This window comes from Anser brachyrhynchus, assembly GCF_964034855.1.
Source record: "Anser brachyrhynchus genome assembly, chromosome: 21".
In the NCBI taxonomy this organism is placed as follows: Eukaryota; Metazoa; Chordata; class Aves; order Anseriformes; family Anatidae; genus Anser; species Anser brachyrhynchus.
In genome coordinates this window covers 4,929,665-4,947,329 of record NC_137714.1, presented here as the reverse complement: position 1 = coordinate 4,947,329, position 17,665 = coordinate 4,929,665, and the positions used below count along the sequence as shown (strand labels likewise).

The 17,665-nt window shown below is 38.8% G+C and overlaps 2 protein-coding genes across 7 annotated transcripts; one reads left to right on the top strand and one right to left on the bottom strand.

Moving 5' to 3' along the window:
* Nucleotides 1–1,866: 1,866 nt before the first annotated feature.
* On the bottom strand, nt 1,867–9,542 carry LZIC (leucine zipper and CTNNBIP1 domain containing). 3 transcript variants are annotated; one of them, XM_080563705.1, is made up of 7 exons: nt 9,387–9,542; nt 8,170–8,313; nt 6,933–7,068; nt 5,758–5,856; nt 4,995–5,090; nt 3,121–3,202; nt 1,867–2,270 (listed from the first exon to the last, which is right to left on the bottom strand). In XM_080563705.1, exons 2-7 carry the CDS (start codon nt 8,268–8,270, stop codon nt 2,212–2,214), a joined length of 573 nt encoding a protein of 190 aa, XP_080419831.1. In that variant the 5' UTR covers nt 8,271–8,313; nt 9,387–9,542; the 3' UTR covers nt 1,867–2,211. The 3 variants fall into 3 exon arrangements, with proteins under 3 accessions (XP_080419831.1, XP_080419833.1, XP_080419832.1); XM_080563707.1 differs by lacking the exon at nt 9,387–9,542 and adding an exon at nt 8,998–9,134; XM_080563706.1 differs by lacking the exon at nt 9,387–9,542 and adding an exon at nt 8,797–8,998.
* Nucleotides 9,050–17,220, top strand: NMNAT1 (nicotinamide nucleotide adenylyltransferase 1). 4 transcript variants are annotated; one of them, XM_080563695.1, is made up of 6 exons: nt 9,052–9,190; nt 11,956–11,998; nt 12,235–12,402; nt 12,902–13,085; nt 13,758–13,903; nt 14,489–17,220. In XM_080563695.1, the coding sequence occupies exons 3-6, from the start codon at nt 12,279–12,281 to the stop codon at nt 14,887–14,889; spliced, it is 855 nt and encodes a 284-aa protein (XP_080419821.1). In that variant the 5' UTR covers nt 9,052–9,190; nt 11,956–11,998; nt 12,235–12,278; the 3' UTR covers nt 14,890–17,220. The 4 variants fall into 4 exon arrangements, with proteins under 4 accessions (XP_080419820.1, XP_080419821.1, XP_080419818.1 ...); XM_080563693.1 differs by lacking the exon at nt 9,052–9,190 and adding an exon at nt 9,353–9,491; XM_080563694.1 differs by lacking the exon at nt 11,956–11,998 and having other exon boundaries at nt 9,050–9,190.
* The last annotated feature ends 445 nt before the right edge of the window (nt 17,221–17,665 follow it).

Genomic DNA, 17,665 nt, shown 5'->3' with positions numbered 1-17,665 from the left:
ACGTTTAGCTTGTCAAGGTTCCTAATGCATTCACAGAAACTCAAAACTTAAAATCATGTTTTTAGGAGGTTGCTTTTACCATGACAGACAAAACCTCTGAATGAAGAGCCACAGTTTCAGAAACATGCTTAAAATTTAAATAGGCACACTGCCTATTTTTTGACTATCACCAATGTTGTTGTCCTATCAGCTTTGCAATACAAAAATGTCTTCTTTTTAATATTATTTTCTGGCAAGTTAGAATAAATAGCGTGGCCTTTGGTTATTTGCTTATGTACTTTGCTCTCGTTTAAGGAAATACAAATTTATCACTTAGAAAAAGCACATCATATGTGGAGTTTAAGCAGCAAAGTGGTAGCTTTCCTCTCTTGATACGTTTCTGCCCCATCTTACAGGAAGGGGAATTGTCTGTCTGCAACTGGCTAGTTACACATTCTCTGACAGGTGCCATATCACGGAATGGACAGGGTTGCAAGGGACATCTGAAGATCATCCAGTCCAACCCCCCTGCTGAGCAGGATCACCTAGAGCAGGTTGCGCAGGATGGCATCCGGGCGGGTTTTGAATATCTCCAGAGAAGGAGACTCCACAACCTCTCTGGGAAACCTGCCCCAGTGCTCCGTCCCCCTCCCAGTATTGTATTAACAGCACATCGATTCTCTTGCAGCCAAATGCTCCCTTTGCCAATGATGCTTCACGAGCTTTCTCCACTTCTGAATTTCTCCAAAGAAAGGAAGTGCTAACTCCCTGTTACAACATCTAGTCCAAATGACCAAAAACTATCCAATATTTGAATTCTTTTTGAATTGCTTGTTTTTGAATGGGCTAGAAACAGAAAGCTGAACAGATATGTCTACATGCAGCTACACTGTGTAAAAAAAAATATGATTTACTGCTTCTAGTTTCAGAAGCAACACTCATAAAAAAAGCCAAACTTTTTCTCCTCTTTCTGTTAAGACGTAAAAGATGCAATTGTTAATAGCTAAGATGATCAGAGAGGTTTATGTATTCTATTCATATCCTTTTTCTTCAGTTAGTGATAAAATAAGGAGAAATAGTGCTGAATTAAAACATGAAGCTGCCAGTACTGGAAGAACAAGATCCCTAATATTGATTTTACGAAGAAATATAAAAAATAATTTATCAGTGTTAAACACAGATCTAGAGTCCCAAGTAGTTTCTCCTCCATCAGAGCTAAAAATTCAACAATACAAGATTTTAAATCACCCTATAATCTGAAACTATTCAGGATTCTAACTTCCTTGTGGACGCACTGACCTTCTTCTCTGCACAGCACCACCACCTGATAATTACACAGCTACAGTTGCATCAATCATCTAACGAGAGCTTCTTCCCCCCCCCCCTTTTTTTAATTTGTTTCTACTTTAAAGTTATTCCATGCTATCTCAGAAATCCTGGGAAATAATGGTAGCATGCAGTTATACACTGAGAGCTCAAATAAGAGGTCACAGAAAGGGCTCCTCATTGCCATTTCCTTGCAATGCCCTGTCATTTCAACACAGAAGGTTAAATTTCTCCAGAAGTCTCTCTACAGGGCTTCCATTGTTTGTCAATCAAAGCTGGGACACAATGACACTCATTCATGTGCACAGTAAACAAGCAGACAAGGGCCAACGATCAGCATACAGTCTCATTTTGGTTCTTCTGCAAACAGTTTGTAGAAAGATGGTACTTCAAATAAGCTATGTCAGTTTTTAAAAGATGCAATGCATTCCTAGTATAAAATACTTAGTAGGGGGCCCAGACAAGAATTAAGACGACTCGAGAGCAACTCAAATAATCACCCAAAAAATAACTCATTCATTAGGACTGTTCCTGAAAAAAGATCTGCTTGGTACAACCACATGCAAAAAAATTGTATTTTAATAGTTAGAGAAATACACATTCAGAAAAGTTGAAAATAGCCGATTCTTTTCAAAGACAGTCATAACAAGGTTTTGTTTTTAGAGTACCACTTAGTGTTTAGCCTCAGAACTTACGTTACCAAGAGGTACACAGACACCAATGTTACCAAGTGCACTTTAAGGTTTTTTACTTCATATCTTCTGTTTAAGAACCCAGGAGATTTAGCGTTTGTTGATAGGTTTTGCCCCTTTTTTTTTGCAACATCTTAAAAATAGAAAAAACAATTACAATGACAGAAGTCCAATGCTGCTGACAACTGGACAGACTCGAGCCTCACACACCTCTTCACTGTTTTGCCTTTTCTACTTCAAAACTTGCTAGAGCAAAAACTTTGTCTCCTGATCCTGTGAAAGGAAAAATATTTTCAGTATTAGTAGAAATCGTATTTTAGAGAATTTCCTTACATGCAATATAAATCAAGCAAAACATTTGAAATCAAAAGAAATCAAACCTGCATTTTAAAAAGTAGAACACTTGAGCTCATAAAAAGAAAAAACAGAGACATACTGGATTGGACAGCTCCAAAACTATGTAGAGAGCTGCTAATGAAGCACCATTTTGAACAACAGGGTTCCCACCTTGCCTGCACTCAGAAAGAGGAGTACTGAGAGTTCGGTCACAGAACTAGTTCATCTGCAGCCTGACCTAGTCTGGCACATTCCTGCCATTCATAGCTCTTTCATCACAATTCTAACAGTAAAAATAGAATGAAGCGTCGTGCTTATTTAATGCGTATTATAAATGAACTTTTGGTCTTGTCAACATGATTAGAGTTACAACCATCACGGCAAGAAGAGTGCTTTAAAGCTCTATTTTGATAGTGTGCCAGTAATTGCAGGGTTCTCTGCATCAAGCAGAGGAAAAGGCTCTCCTGAGGAGTCATTAATGCAAAAAAGTATTGTTTAACTGTACGAGTGATATGTCTGCTTGAGACAGGGCATTCAAGGCTTCAGCATTATGTGGAACACTTGCCTTTTTGTGGCTTTTTCGCACTGAGTTTATTTGCTGCATTTCTTTTCCCTCATGGACAGTGTATCAGAGTTTTATTGTTAATAAAATCGAAAAACGCATGTCAGAATTTAATGGCATGAATCTTTTGCTTGTATTTTCTGTTTCATGTAGAATCACAGGTATTTCTATTTATCACTGTTTGAAGAGGCAAAGAAATTGGAATTTATGAGAACGAAAACTTACCAAGGTCAGTGGAGACTTTCTCAAACTGGCTCAGGGCTGCACCAGCATTTGCTGACAAGAAGGTCTCCTCATCGGGTGTCAGCTAAATCAAAAAAGGCCGAACTGAACTTGATACCTTAACTATGCATATCCCCACCATATTCCCATCATCTATATCATGAAATATGACAGCTTACAGGGATTATCAATTTGCAGTTTTATCTAATACTAAAAGCCAAAGTAAAAACGCAAGCTACTGCCCTGCACTGAATTACCTTCCTCAATATCCTCTGTCAGTCCAGAAAGGACAGCGTACGCACTAGGTTTTCAAGCCCTCCAGTGATAATTTTTGATGAAATGGTCACCCTGCATCTCTGTACCAAAACTAGGCAAAGGATGCAAACCACTTTTTTTTGTCATGTGGGCCATACACTACTGAGCTAAGCTCTCAGCTCACCTCCTATCATCTACTGACAAAAGCCAAAACAGAGCCACAGCCAGCTTTGACCACATTAACAGTCAGTGACCTAGAAAACCGTCTCTTCCTTTAAAGTGCTGTGAACCATCAGTGACATTTACACATGTAGATTTTGCTTTTATGTTTGTGTTCTGATGCCTTGGTGACAGATGCCCATAAAATATTTACAATAATGAAGCAATAACCTACATTTGAAAGGTTCAGGTATCTAAGTTAAAATTCACTCATTTAAGTACCTCAGATATACATCCTTATTAAAGTGATGAAGAATTAAATGTGTCAAACTACCCACAGCAATTGTGTCAATTTAACAATTAAAAATACAGGCTACAATAGAACATCAGGTACAAACATTGAAAATTATGTCAGATGTAGGGGAAAAACTACTAGTTACCTGTCTTCGCTGTATTTCGTAAGCAAGCATCAAACTACCTAACATTTTGCAGTACTGTGCAGACAAGCACTTAATATTTACCAACATTTGTCACATTCAGAATAGATGTGAAACCGCTATCCTGGGAAGTCCTCTGTGAAGTAGGTTACTGATCATTTTAAAAGATAAAGAGGCTGTCAAAGCATAACGTAGTGGCTTGTCTGAGGTGACCCAAGGAACTCATGCCAGGTCTAGGTAACTTCACACATTCAGTTCACAATCTTAATTAGATGTGAATCTTAATTAAATGTTTCCAAAACATTTTTTTCCTCTGACAGTCTAACAAGAACAATATTCTGACAGAAAGCACTTGCTAATATCACCTACCTGGAACGTACCTCCCTTTAGTACCACACTTGATATTTTCTATCACATTCCCTCATTTACCAGGAAAGTTTAACTACAGAGAGACACAGCAACTCATTTTCTTCATACACCTTCAACAAAAAGAAATAACTTCTCTGCCTCCCTCTAGCGGTAAAAAACACACCACACACACAAAAAAAAAACAAAAAACAGGATTGTTCTGCACACTGATGCGATTATCGGAGAAATACAACGTTTAACATCTACCTCTCAAATGTATATATCTCACACCAAGGAACAGATATTATCAACAATACAGAACTGAGTTGAAGTTCAATGTGTGTCAAAAGTCTTTGACAGTCCCTGCTGGGTGGATAGGCGGTAGTTAGCTAGTAAAAGACTCGTATTGCAGCTTTCGTATCATCATCTTGTATGAGCTTCTACATGATTCACTCCTATGGCCCAACAAAGATAGTAATAGTCTTATATAAATGTACAATACTATTTGGCATGTTTAGTAGTGAGCGCTTCAAGACGTCTGCTATGAAAGCAAGCTACATTTTAGGATTTGTTCATTAAAAAAAAAGTTGTAATTTCTTATTTTAATATATAAGATTTGTCTTCATTATATAGATAAAAAAGTCTATTCATCAACTAGCTTTCATACTAACACTTTACCTTCTCACCAAGCTTTCTGAGGGCAGTCAGGATTTCAACTTTCTGTTGCGTGTATAGGTCTCGTCCCAATTTCCCAACCATTAAGTCTCTGTCCATCTGTATACCAAGAAATAAAAAGTCAAATCACATAAACATCCCAGTAGTTTCACTCAATAAAACAGCATGACCACTGCAACAGCCTAAACATACCATCAGTAAGCACGGTACCCATGGAAGTAAGGGACAGACCTAACTATACTTTAAAAGATGGCTGCACATTTTTTCTGACATTCTCCAGATACTCTGCACCTGACATTGGCATTCTCAATGTCTCTGACCTTGAAATTCTTCTAATAAAAGACTTGAAACTCTTCTAATCCAAAATTACGGATTCACACATCACTGATACACAAGGGAATCACATTTCACTTAATCTAAATCTCAAGTTCAGTCATGATCTGAAACACGAATGCACTCAAATGCCCCCAACACAATTCTAGATTCAAACTCTTCACATCTTCCATCTGCAATTATACTCAGCTCACTTTTTGTTAACCACATTTTTGTTTTGAAACAGCAAGATAGAGAACAACTCATATACATTGTTGTCCCCATTACCACAATGAACATTTGAAACTGGACAAACTGAAAGATAACTTCTTTATCTCCTTGTGATGCCACCACCAAGTTTCCTAACACACTTGGTACTCTCCTTGCAAACATTACAAATCTAAATCAGTCTAGTTCTAATAAACCGTTCTTAAAGTAAAACAGAAACCTTCACCTCTGCCAACCTTGTCCTCAATTGCCTTGGTTGTTTCTTTGCAAACATTCTAATTACTTCTGGAGTTTTAAATGCTTGGCTGATGGCTGCTTGTATTGCCTGCAAGGAAAAGAACAAGAATGACCAGAACTAATAGCAATCATAAACTATAGCTGCATGACAAGATTAATGAAGGCTGGAAAGCATCATTAGTATCCTCTGCATCATTTGATAAGAGAGCTTCTCTTTGTTTGCATAACCATGGAACTTAGATGAAAAAAAAATCCAACATTTACACAGGGCTTGAAAAATCCACTAATTGGTGCAATTATTCTGAGAAAAAGATGTGGAACTTTTAATTAGAGTCCAGGTCTTAATTAAATTTCCAACATCTTCCTGATATTATCAGGACACAAGTGAATGTGCTGTGCTATCTTAAGCAGTTTTTATGCCCACACTGACAATTACAGTTCTTCTAAGAGTAAGCAGAATGTAATTGATGAGGTCAATTTCCTGTTGCTATTCAAAATACTCTACAGAATATCAGAGCTATTATATTAAATCTCACCACAGTTATTTTTCAACAAATCATCATTTCTCTGCAAACAGAACTCAAAACATAGGGCTCAGAAGGAACAAACCACGCTTTCATTAAACACTTGAAAAGACAGAAAACGGATCAAAAGTTTGGAAGTTGACATAAGATCAATACACCAGAAGAACTTGAATTTACAGTCACCTTTAGTCTTTTCATTTGGACTGGGATGACTCTCTGAAATACAAACCAGTGATACGAGCATATGAAATGCTATCTTTACCCTTCCTAACAAATAGGCAAGAACTTTGTTTCTCACCATGTTTCATGCTGGATTGTCTCTCACACCTTTTAAATTATTTAGTAACTTTTTCTAATATTCAGGCCCTGCAGTTTCCCACATTTTTTTTCTACAGTGTTATCACTGATACTATTTTTCCCCTCCTGTTGTAAAATGAAGAGACCTAACCAAGTTTTTAATATGTACACATACATTAAATAATAAAAACATTCAGTGCAGAGATGCAGGTTTCACGTGCCCCTGTATAGATATTATAATAGACCACTTAGATCTTTTTCCTGTTTTGCTGAGTCCAAGCAGAATACAACCTACTTTTAATAACACATCAGTCAGACAGATCTGAGTAAGAAACTTCTTTACCAGTTGCATGCCACTGAGCTCATCCACCAAAGTCATATCTCCGGACATAATCTTCTTCAGTGAGTCATTGATCTCACTCAGCTGTTCTAGAGTTTCTTTCTTTGTTTCTTCATACTCATCTGCATCTAGTTCCTCTCTAAAGAAGAGCCAACAAGACGTATTAAATCACAGGATTAAAGCTGAGATGTAATATGGAAAAAAGGACATCAGTGTGTATCATGAAGCACGTATCCTCAAATAGCAATAAAAATATTCACATCACTTCATGTTATTCTGCTTCTAGGCCTCTTAGCTGTTATTTGGCTCATGAACATGAGTTTGCTTCTTGTTTTTGCACCTCTTCATAGTTGTCCATGCAGTTGTGTTGCTTGTACAAATTCACTTGCATTAAAAAGACACTGACAACTACAAGGTACTAAACACATGGTGCAACATTTAAAAATTTATTTGGGATCTCAACAACAAAATGCAGTGAGATTGCCTTACTTAAAGGTAAGGTGGATCAAATTATCTGAAAAGCCCACCTCTTCACCCCCAAACCATCAAGCAATTCAGGAAAAAAAAACATCAGCCCTTAATCCTGCTGTTTAAGCCTTGGTAAACTCAAAGAATGACACACAGAATTGTTCTTGAAAATACACTAAATATGTATCGCTTAGGCTAGTTAGAATTATAGCCAGAGAAAGCATCTAAAACCAGACAGGACGCTTAAGTACCACTAATGAGATGGAAAAAAAAATCCCTGGCAATTCCATCTATTTCAGATTTTACTAGCCTACAAAGACCAAAAGAGTCAGGAGTATCACATGAAGATGTTAAACAAACCATGGAAAAAAATACACAACCAAATCTGTAATTATAAGACAAAGCAAAATAAAAGCACACAAAAGCAAATAACTGCTATTAAAAAAACATATATGAAAACTGAGAATTCTGTGAACAGCTACTGCAGGTTAACAAGTCCCACTGAAATATAAAATTTCAAAGAAAATAGTAATGAGTATTTTTGCCCTCATTTTCCTCAAGACAATAGAATGACCTTAATAAAAAATGTTTTTTTCCACATCACTTTTACTACCTAATACTAACACCCTATCATAATTTTTAAAAAGTAAAGCCACATCAAAACACAAAGCAAAAACAAAAAAACACAAGACTTTTGAAAGGTACAGTTCCCTTCTGCCAACCACTTAGGAAAAATATTCCCATTTAAGAGGAAAGCATCTACTTCTATTACCTGCATTCCTCCAGATCTTGAAGCTGCTGCATTAACCTATCCAACTGCTCTTCCAAGTTCTGTTTTAGTTTAGTGGTCTCTGTTGTTCCCCTTGAAGCCATTTTCAGTTTTCATAAGAAAATCCGAAGCTGTAACATAACACTCCTAGGAGAAAGAACGTGTTACTGTTATGTATCAACACCTTAAAACATATTTTAAAGTGATCTAATTGATCAATATATTGATGACGGAATGTCTAATATAAGCATTTCGAGATCCCAGCAGCAGAAATACTGGAATATTAGGCTGGGTCTACAGGACCATTCTTTTTCTAGCAAGAAATCATACACCAAGATAATAACTCAAACAGCTATATCACATAGAAACAACTCCAAAATCTAGCATCAATTACTGATGACTTCATGTCTCTCTATACGGAACAGCAGGCTCTTATAGAATTCTTTAGGTTGGAAATGACCCTTAAGGTCATCAAGCCCAACCATCAACATTATCAAGTCCACCAGGAAACCACATCCCAAAGTCCACGTCCCTTCAATACCTCCAGGGATAGCGACTGCCACTTCCCTGGGCAGCCTGTTTCAGCGCCTAACCACCCTTCCCGTGAAGAAATTCTTCCTGATAGCCCACCTAATCCTCCTCTGGCACATCTTGAGGCCGTCTCCTTGCATCCTAAAACTCCTCAATTTTTATTCTTCGCCTTCTCTACAACTGCCCCTTGGGAAACTACTTAAGAGTCAACAACCCAAATTTAGGAGTTTGAAGCACGTAAACACCCCAGTTGAAACCATTAGCTGGAGAAAACTATAACGTTCTAGAGAAAATCCGCGCTTCTTCGGATATTAAATAGGCCAAGTGGCCTCAGCGCAACGATCCGAAGGCTGCACCCGGGCGACACGCCGGCTCCCCCGGTACTGAGCAGCCGGCTCCCAGCACTTGCACGAATGCCGCCGGCTCGCCCCGGCTCTGGAAGGCACCCGGGGAGGAGACACGACCCTCCCGCGGCCACGGCGGGAGACGAGCGGTAAACGCGAAGGGCTGAGGGAGGAGACGGGGAAGAGACGCGAGGCCGGCACCGCCCGGCCTGCGGCTCCGCGGGGCAGGGAGGGGAGGCCGCAGGGCTGCCCGCAGGCAGGGCAGGGAGCGCGGAGAGGGGCCCGAGCCCCACACGGACCCCCCCCGGTGCCCTCCCGCCGCCCGGCCCCGTGTCGCCGCCTCACCTGGGGCAGGCCGGGAGCGGGGCGCCGCGGGGCCGCTTCCGGAGCGCCGGGGCCACTGCGATGGCGCCGCCCGCTGCGGCTCTGGGCGCCGGGAGGCCCCGGGCGGTAAGAGAGGGGGGATCCGGGGGGCCGGGGAGGGACCGAGGGGACCCGGGGGGCAGGGCAGGGGAGGCCGGGCTCTCGTGGAGGGGGTGGCTGCTGAAACGGGCCGGGCAGCGGCGGGCCCAGCGCGGGGCAGCTGCCAGCAGGAGCTTCCTTCCGCACGCTGGCGGCGTGATACGTCTGAATCTTTCTATTTCTTCGGCTGTTCTTAATAAATGAGTGTTTTCCTCGGAAATGTAAAGGTGGTAGGCCAGGGCGGACTCACCACGCTGCCTGCGCACCCGTGGAAGCGAACAGCCTGGTTTTCAGGACTGCCAAAATTTGCTGTAGGCACATCTTGATGGGGTTTGTGCTAATACACGTCGAGTGTCAGGGCTGCAAGTGGTGCACGCTACATGAAATCACGTATAAGCATGCTGAGACTTTATATAAGCATACATGTAAAGGATCATATACATTACAATGCACATTTTTTTCCTTATGAAAAAGTGAAAATGATCCACGGCATCCAGTGCTTACAGAAACATTGACAGAGCACAGCCTTACCTTGTTACTTTTAAAGTCTCTACAGAGAGATTTTACTAACATTTTATTTAGTACTTGATATAAGGGAACAATAACGGATGTGGCTGTTTGCAGTGTTGTGAAACAAACCACACTTAACTGACCATGCACATAGCTCATACCAAAGAGTTAGAGCTGTATGAAGGTCATTTTGTACAGAGCAGGTCCCAGCTCTGTAGGTACTATGCTGGGTATAATGATGACAAAATAGCATCAGTAATCACAATGATACCTCTTGTCATCTGCGCTGTTCTCCACATCAGCCATGTAGCTGTTTTCTATGCAAATGGTCCTAGACAGAGGATGTCAACGCAGATTGGGAGGCTGAGGGTATGGGCATACTGTTATGTTCTTAATTGCTATGCAGATATGCAGTGCTACAAGGTGATTTTATGATGCAATACCTTCCTGTTTCTAAAGAGTGCAAAAAAGAATGAACAAGGACGTTTGACTAACTCCAGAGAAGGCACTACACAATTTTACCTTAAAATCTTCCATTTTTTTCCCTTTTTTTTTTTTTTAAACAGAAAATCAATCCTTTTCCAATTTGCAGTATGAGTCACTTTCTTTAGCAAGTGGGGCTTTATGCATTACAAAGGCAAGTCCAACTCCTTTCCTTGCCTGTTCCCATAGTAACTCTTCTAGCTGATGCCCCTGTGAAGACTGCATTCCAAGTAACACCAAACCCTTAAAATGCTGAACTACTCTGCAATAATAAAGAATAATTTAAAAGTTTGTGAAACTCAAAAGCACAGAAAAGTACCAAAACTTGCAAAATGTACCTCATAAGATGCCTTGCAGGATCTCCTTTTATTCAAGGGCTATTTGATATTAGTAGGTAGGAGCTGTTAGAAGATTCAGCTGTGATGAGATATATCACCACTGTGGCGGCACCGAGCATTGCTGTTTCTTTGCAAAGAAGACTGATCATGAGGCTGACCTTGTGGGATTTTTCCAGGCAGATTGTGCTGTAGAAATAATGGCAGACTATTCAGTGCTCAACACAAATGCCTCAGACATCTCACAAACAGTAACAAGCAGGAGAATGGCCCATAATATATTCCAGTTTTCATGTGCTTGTTCAGGGCCAGCCTAGGAGAAACCATCTTGGCAAGCCAGGATGTTCTCATGAAGCACTGAGGAGCAAAAATCCATGCAGTGGGAGGAGAAATTAAAAAGACGAGTGGTGAAATTTCCTTATTTTCCCCAATTTTTAAACACCTTTCTGAAACTCAAGTTGCAGAATTGAAACAGTGCTGCTGTATTTTTAAAAAGGGAAAAAAATGTATTTAATTGCAGCTTTCACTAAACTTTTTAAAATTCACTTTTCTTCTATCGTTAGTTCCACTGGTATACACAGTACCCGCTTTCCACAAAACCAAGTAGATTGGTTGTTTTCATGTTTAGGCCATAGCACTGTCTTTCTGCATACTAGGAACCTGTAAAATGTAAATAAATCCTAAACAAAGAAATGTTAACCCTCCTCTCTTCCAGAATTTAATTCAATATAATGTTAATTATGTAGATTTTGCTGAAAATATTCACTGCAAAGTACATCAGCAGCACTGGGAACTCTCAGAGGATGTTCTGTTCCCCTCTATAAGCACCAGAAGTAAGGAAGTTATTTATAAGGAAGTTCTCTGCAAACATGTCTCTTGGCAGTTGATTGGCATTGGCATCTGAAAAAAAAAAAGACATTCTAATAAAGTTTGTTCTGAAGTTGGAGACCTTAATAATCTCTCCTCCTGATTTTTGGTTGTTTTTTTTGGGTATTTTTATTTGCTTGTTTGGATTTTTTTTGCACAAGCTGCTTTTCTTCAGAGTGGGCAGTACACTGGCCTCTCTTGGTGAGCTGCCCATTTTTAATGAACTTCTTAAAGGTGCTTCCTTCTCTTGCGTATAGGAAGGAATTGCAACTGCCAAGCTAATACATGGACAAGGCAAAGGTAGGTTCACATATCTGTTACATATGTCGTCCTCCTTGCATTCTATTCAGAAATAACAAGGAAGAACTAGAGACAGTGGTTTTAATCTCTTAAAAGCTGGATAATGCAGTATCACATGAATGATCACAGGCCAAATGCTGATGGAAGGAAAATACGGTGATCAATTTGCCCTTGAAATCATCTGCTTATTGGCAGCACAAATAAGTAGAAATAACTATTTTTAATCTCTCTTGCAGTAACTAGGCCCAACATTCTCCTCTTGGCTCTGTAGCTGTGAGGAATGGCAATGGAAGATCCCGACAAGAAGACTGAAGTAGTACTGCTGGCCTGTGGGTCCTTTAATCCCATTACCAACATGCATCTCAGGCTATTTGAGCTGGCTAAAGACTATTTTGATGAAACAGGTAGGATGGTAATTTGTATCATTTAAAACAGCTCTCTATCCAGACACTTAAATGTTAAGGTGAATATTTTGTTTATGCCTGTTTGACAGCGATAGATATTTTTGGAAAACTAATTAGGTATTGAAGCTAGTATGAGTATGTATCCTACTGACTCCTGTAGGCTAAATACAGTTTCACTTATTTGCTGCCTTTTACTAATTCGAATGAGCTAAAGCACTGGTTTTATAGTTTTTCTTTCTGAAATTAGAAAGGCATGAGTAGATGTCATAGAGATATATCTTTCTTATATTTCTTACTGAATATTTAATTGTGCCTCCTTGTACAGTGGCAGAAATATACCGTACTTTTCCACTGGGCTAGTTATTAGAGCTGTCACTGATGTTCTTAGAGACTGCAGTGAACAATGAGTGTGTAATAGTTTAAATACAGTACTGTGGAAATAACATCTGCTCAGCCACTTCTCATGTTCTTGTGTGATATGCTTTTTTTTTCCCCACAGGAAAATACAAAGTAATCAAAGGAATAATTTCACCAGTATGTGACGCATATAAGAAGAAAGGTCTGATCAGTGCTGATCACCGAGTAACCATGGCAAAATTAGCTACCAAAAACTCAGATTGGGTGGAAGTTGATGACTGGGAAAGCACCCAGAGTGAGTGGCTGGAAACAGTAAAAGTTTTAAGGTATTCTTCTGCAAAATCCTAAAAAGTATCAAGAACCTGTAGAATAATAAGGAATGGTGTTAGCTATTACAAGTTAAACTAACCCCAAATCATTGAATAAACTCAGTGAAGTCAAAAATACTATTTCTATAAACATTGTAAATGAAGGATTGCAATATTAGTCCTAAACGTACACAAAATGTGCCTGTGAACAATTTTTAAGATCATATATTTTTTCTTAGGCTCTGTTTAGTTTTTGTGCTGAAAAGATATTCCTAAGGAAATAAAAGAGACTAAAATAGGGTGGGCATAAGCTATGCAAGCTTCCCTCATTTGATTTTGTTTGTGTTAGGCTGCCCATTTGTGTATTTAAAGGCTGGCATGAGAATCATCTAAAGGCATTTATTTATTTATTTTATGTTTTTCGCTCTTTCAGTCACTGCTACTTAACTGAGGTTCTTCTTTTTCTTTAAAAACAAGGAAACAAACCTTGTAGTTGTTGCTTTGAAATCTTTGCACTTTTGCCATCTTATAAGCCAACTCTCAGAATTCCTTCTTTCAGCAGTTCAGTTCTTGGATGGGTTTTCTGTGAAGACACTACAAGAGGAAGTGGTGAAAGGTTATTTAGTAGATAATACTCTTCCCTATATTCTCTTGCATCTTTAAAATATCTAAAATACCTCTGTTTTGCAGGTACCATCATCAAAAGCTTTTGTCTTCTGATCCCACTAATAGTCTGCAGAATGCTTTACCTTTAACAAAGCCAGGACGGAAGAGGAAACAGGAACCAAATAGACACGACCCTATTAAAAAGAAAAATCAGAGTCCAGATATAAAAAGTTAAGTCTATTTGCAAATTAAATGCTTAACAATAGTTGCTATTTCAAGGGAATTGTGCTGATGAGTAACTTTTTTTATGCTACTTCTTGTTTCTGATTTTAGCGAAAAAGGTTACTCATCTAGATCCCAAAGCATAAATAGGTGGTTTTTGCTTGTTTTTTCTTTCCTTTTATGCAATCCCCTCCACCCCCTGCCATGCAAAAGCTAGCTCCTCTTCTGTAACTCTATGGAGTGTCACATGAAGTTTTAAAACCATTACAGTATCCCTTCCTAATTAGCTCTTCTGAAATCCTCTCTAGATTTTCTTTTACTTTGATCCTTTGATTGACTCACCCCAAAGCTAAATAAGCGTATTATATTTTCTGGTCCTCTTGAATGAAAAGGCTTCCATAACCTTTTTTCAGAGAAACCCTGTGTTAAGGCTACTAATTGTAAACTATATGCTCTGAATCTTTTTTTTTTTTTTTAATTTCATCTTAACCAAGATGGGAAGAGTTGGCCTAGATATTAAATGTCCCCATCAAGCTAGCTAAAATCTGGTGGCCTAAACCAAGCCCAGCTTCTCATTTATTTTTCTTTTTAAGGTACCCCACAGATTAAACTGCTTTGTGGAAGTGACGTGCTGGAATCCTTTGGGATCCCCAACCTGTGGAAGTTGGAGGACATCACTGAAATTGTGCAAAATCATGGCCTTGTATGCATCAGTAGGGCTGGAAGCAACGTTCAGAAATTCATCTACGAATCTGATATTTTGTGGAGACATAAGAATAATATTCACCTTGTGGAAGAATGGATCACAAATGACATTTCCTCCACCAGGATCAGGAGAGCACTGCGGAGAGGCCAGAGTATTCGTTACCTAGTGCCTGATGTAGTTCAGGCATACATAGAAAAAAATAATCTATATAATCCAGAGAGTGAAGACAAGAATGCTGGGGTTGTCTTAGCTCCCTTACAAAAATATGCAAGTGATTCCAAGAACTAACAGGCACTATACAGCAAATTTATTTCTGCTGTGAAAAGGTACTAGTTCAGTAGAGGAAAATGGTTTTTTTTTTAGTTTTTATTTGCTTGTTTGGTTTTGGTGACTTTTTTATCAAATAGCAGGCAAATTCTGTGGCTTTAGTAGACATGTAGTTGCTGTTGAGGTTTGGTTTGCTTAAGAATTGGGCCTACACAATTTTTTTAAAAATACAGTTAGAAGATTTTCACTTTTAAGCATATTGTCACAGTTCATGAACTAAATACAAGAATTCACAGTGGTATATGAGAATACAAATTGATGAACAGAACAAATGAAAATGTTCTGATGTGTTTTATCTCAGACCGCTCTGACTGCTATTTATAAAATAGGAGCACAAATATTTTTAATAACTGTGCTGTAAGTAATAAAGCCATTTCATTTCAAAATGTACCACTTACTGATAGTAAATCCCTATAATTATTACTTTTTAAGTTGCTAACACATGATGCAACTTAAATAAATGATTTAGCTATACCCTGGAAGGGAAAAATTTACTCCTTGCTGAAATGGCTCTAGATAATCACGCTTTTAGTTGCCTGCCTTTCAAATATGAAGCCTGTTTACTTGGTCTCACACAGTTTGCTCCCCAAAATGCCTTGTGCTTTACTTTCCCATTCATGTTTCCAGAGCTGTAGGTTCAGTTCAACAATGTTTCTCACAAGAGGAGGGACCTACTTCAGAAACTGGTTTATAGCCATTGATTTAATGGAAAGAAGTTAATAATAGTGTCATTGCAGATTCTCAGACAGTTGTCCCTTTATTTCAAATAATAAATGAGCCTTTACTTTTGAGCCAAATGTATATAGCTAGATATGTTTTTATGTTAGTGGAGTTGAAAAGAAACAGTAGGACACTTAGGACTGTTCATAAGTGAAATGTTTTTCTTTGCTGGAAATCTGGTTTAGAATCTAAAAACATATTGTCTGTATTAAGTGAATATAAACTAAAGAGGCACTGTGAATGTCATGGTAATATAATTCTACCTCCCTTTCTTTGCTGTCATCCCATTTTTGGTTTGGATTATGTGCCTTAATAAAAATGTCAAGGTTTCCAAGATGCTAGCTAACAGGTCAACAGCTTTTTCATACTATCTCCTCAAGACAAATCTGTTCACATTTTTCAGATCAACAAAGCCAACAGAACATGAAGTTCTTCGTGTGCAGAGCGTAGCTGCTGGTGGGCAAGTCTAGAACCATGAACTTGCTTTGGGATCATAACTGTGACAACCTGTCATCCTCCTTCCCTGGCAGGTGATTCCCAAAAACTAATGCAGAGGTGTGGGCTTCACTGAGAGCTTAGGGTGAATCTGGAAGCCAGAAGCCAAACACAGAACATCACGGGTTGCCCTAGAATGTGCAGGGCTCATATAGAACCCATCAGGAGAGTAAAGACTCTAGTGGGAGAACATGTAACATGCAGTGGAGCTAGGATCACACATACAAACCTGGAGCCCCACGATATTATAAAATTACCATGTACTAGAACCTCTGTTCTGCTAGCTCTAGCCTGTAAAGGTGGTTTTACTCGGGTGGCCAGCCGAGTTCCACCACGGTCGCTCTCTAACTCCCCCTCTTCAAAGGCACGCCATCTACAGAGAATGTACAAGGAGATCATTAGTGTAACAAAATCAAGGCACAGCTTAGAAGGTCATCTGTAACTCTACTGTGACATAGAGTAGCATCATAGATCTTATTTTTTTTTTCCCTTGGTGATTTCTGCATCAAATGTGCTCAGTCTGCCATTTTTTCCCTTAGAGCTTAGGCAAGCTTACACAGTCTTTTGATAATGAGGCTGGGTTCATGTATTATCAACAGTTACAAAGGCACTGAAGGACATATTAAGCCCCTCTGTCACACCTTAGCATCAAACTGCCATTGAAGATAAACTATATTATTGATGGTGCATGTGAAAGGATAAGATCTCTGTTACTCTTTCGTCTGTTGTCTGTCTTAATGGATGACAAGAACAGAGAGCAGGAAAGTTTTATTTTCAGCATGCACGTCAACTAGTGTGCTTCTGAATAAACAGAGCAGATATTTCCAGTAGGAAAGCACCCCATTTATGTGGTCACTTTTCAGAGTAAAACTGCACTTTAGGATTATTCTTCTAAATAATGACACTGGTATATATTGGTGCACTGTATAATTCTAGAGAAACTGCATATCTAACTGCATGTTTATAAAGCTGTGATCTTCAGACAGTTATTTCACCGAGTTTTAATGTAGTTTTATGTGATGGGTCTTTCGATAAAATAAATTGCATGGAATATGATAATTTTAATCATTAACCAAATCTGATGTTTGATGACTGCATAACTTTTAAGTAGTAATGATGTCAGTACTGTTTTGTCTATACAAAACAGAATATTGTTCAAAAATTGTGGTGAATATTGATCTTTTGTTTTACCAGTGGGATCCGGAAATCTCCCTATTACAACACTAGAAGTAAACATATACTGACAATCTGCTGTTCCAATCAGTTCTAAATATCAGCATCACAGTCAGTGAGGTGTCATATTCTGAAATGTTCAAGTAGTAAAACTTGCAAGAGTGGACTAAATCTAAGAGAGAATGTATATACTTGTAAGGTTTGTGAATCATGCAGTTCATTGCACTTCTTTATAAAAGAGTTGTAATGCATTCACAGCTATTCTGCAAGAAAAAGTGAGGCTTGCTTTCTTAATGTTATTGCTTTTGGTTCTACTCTATTAAGAGAACATAGGGTCCTTATACCACGT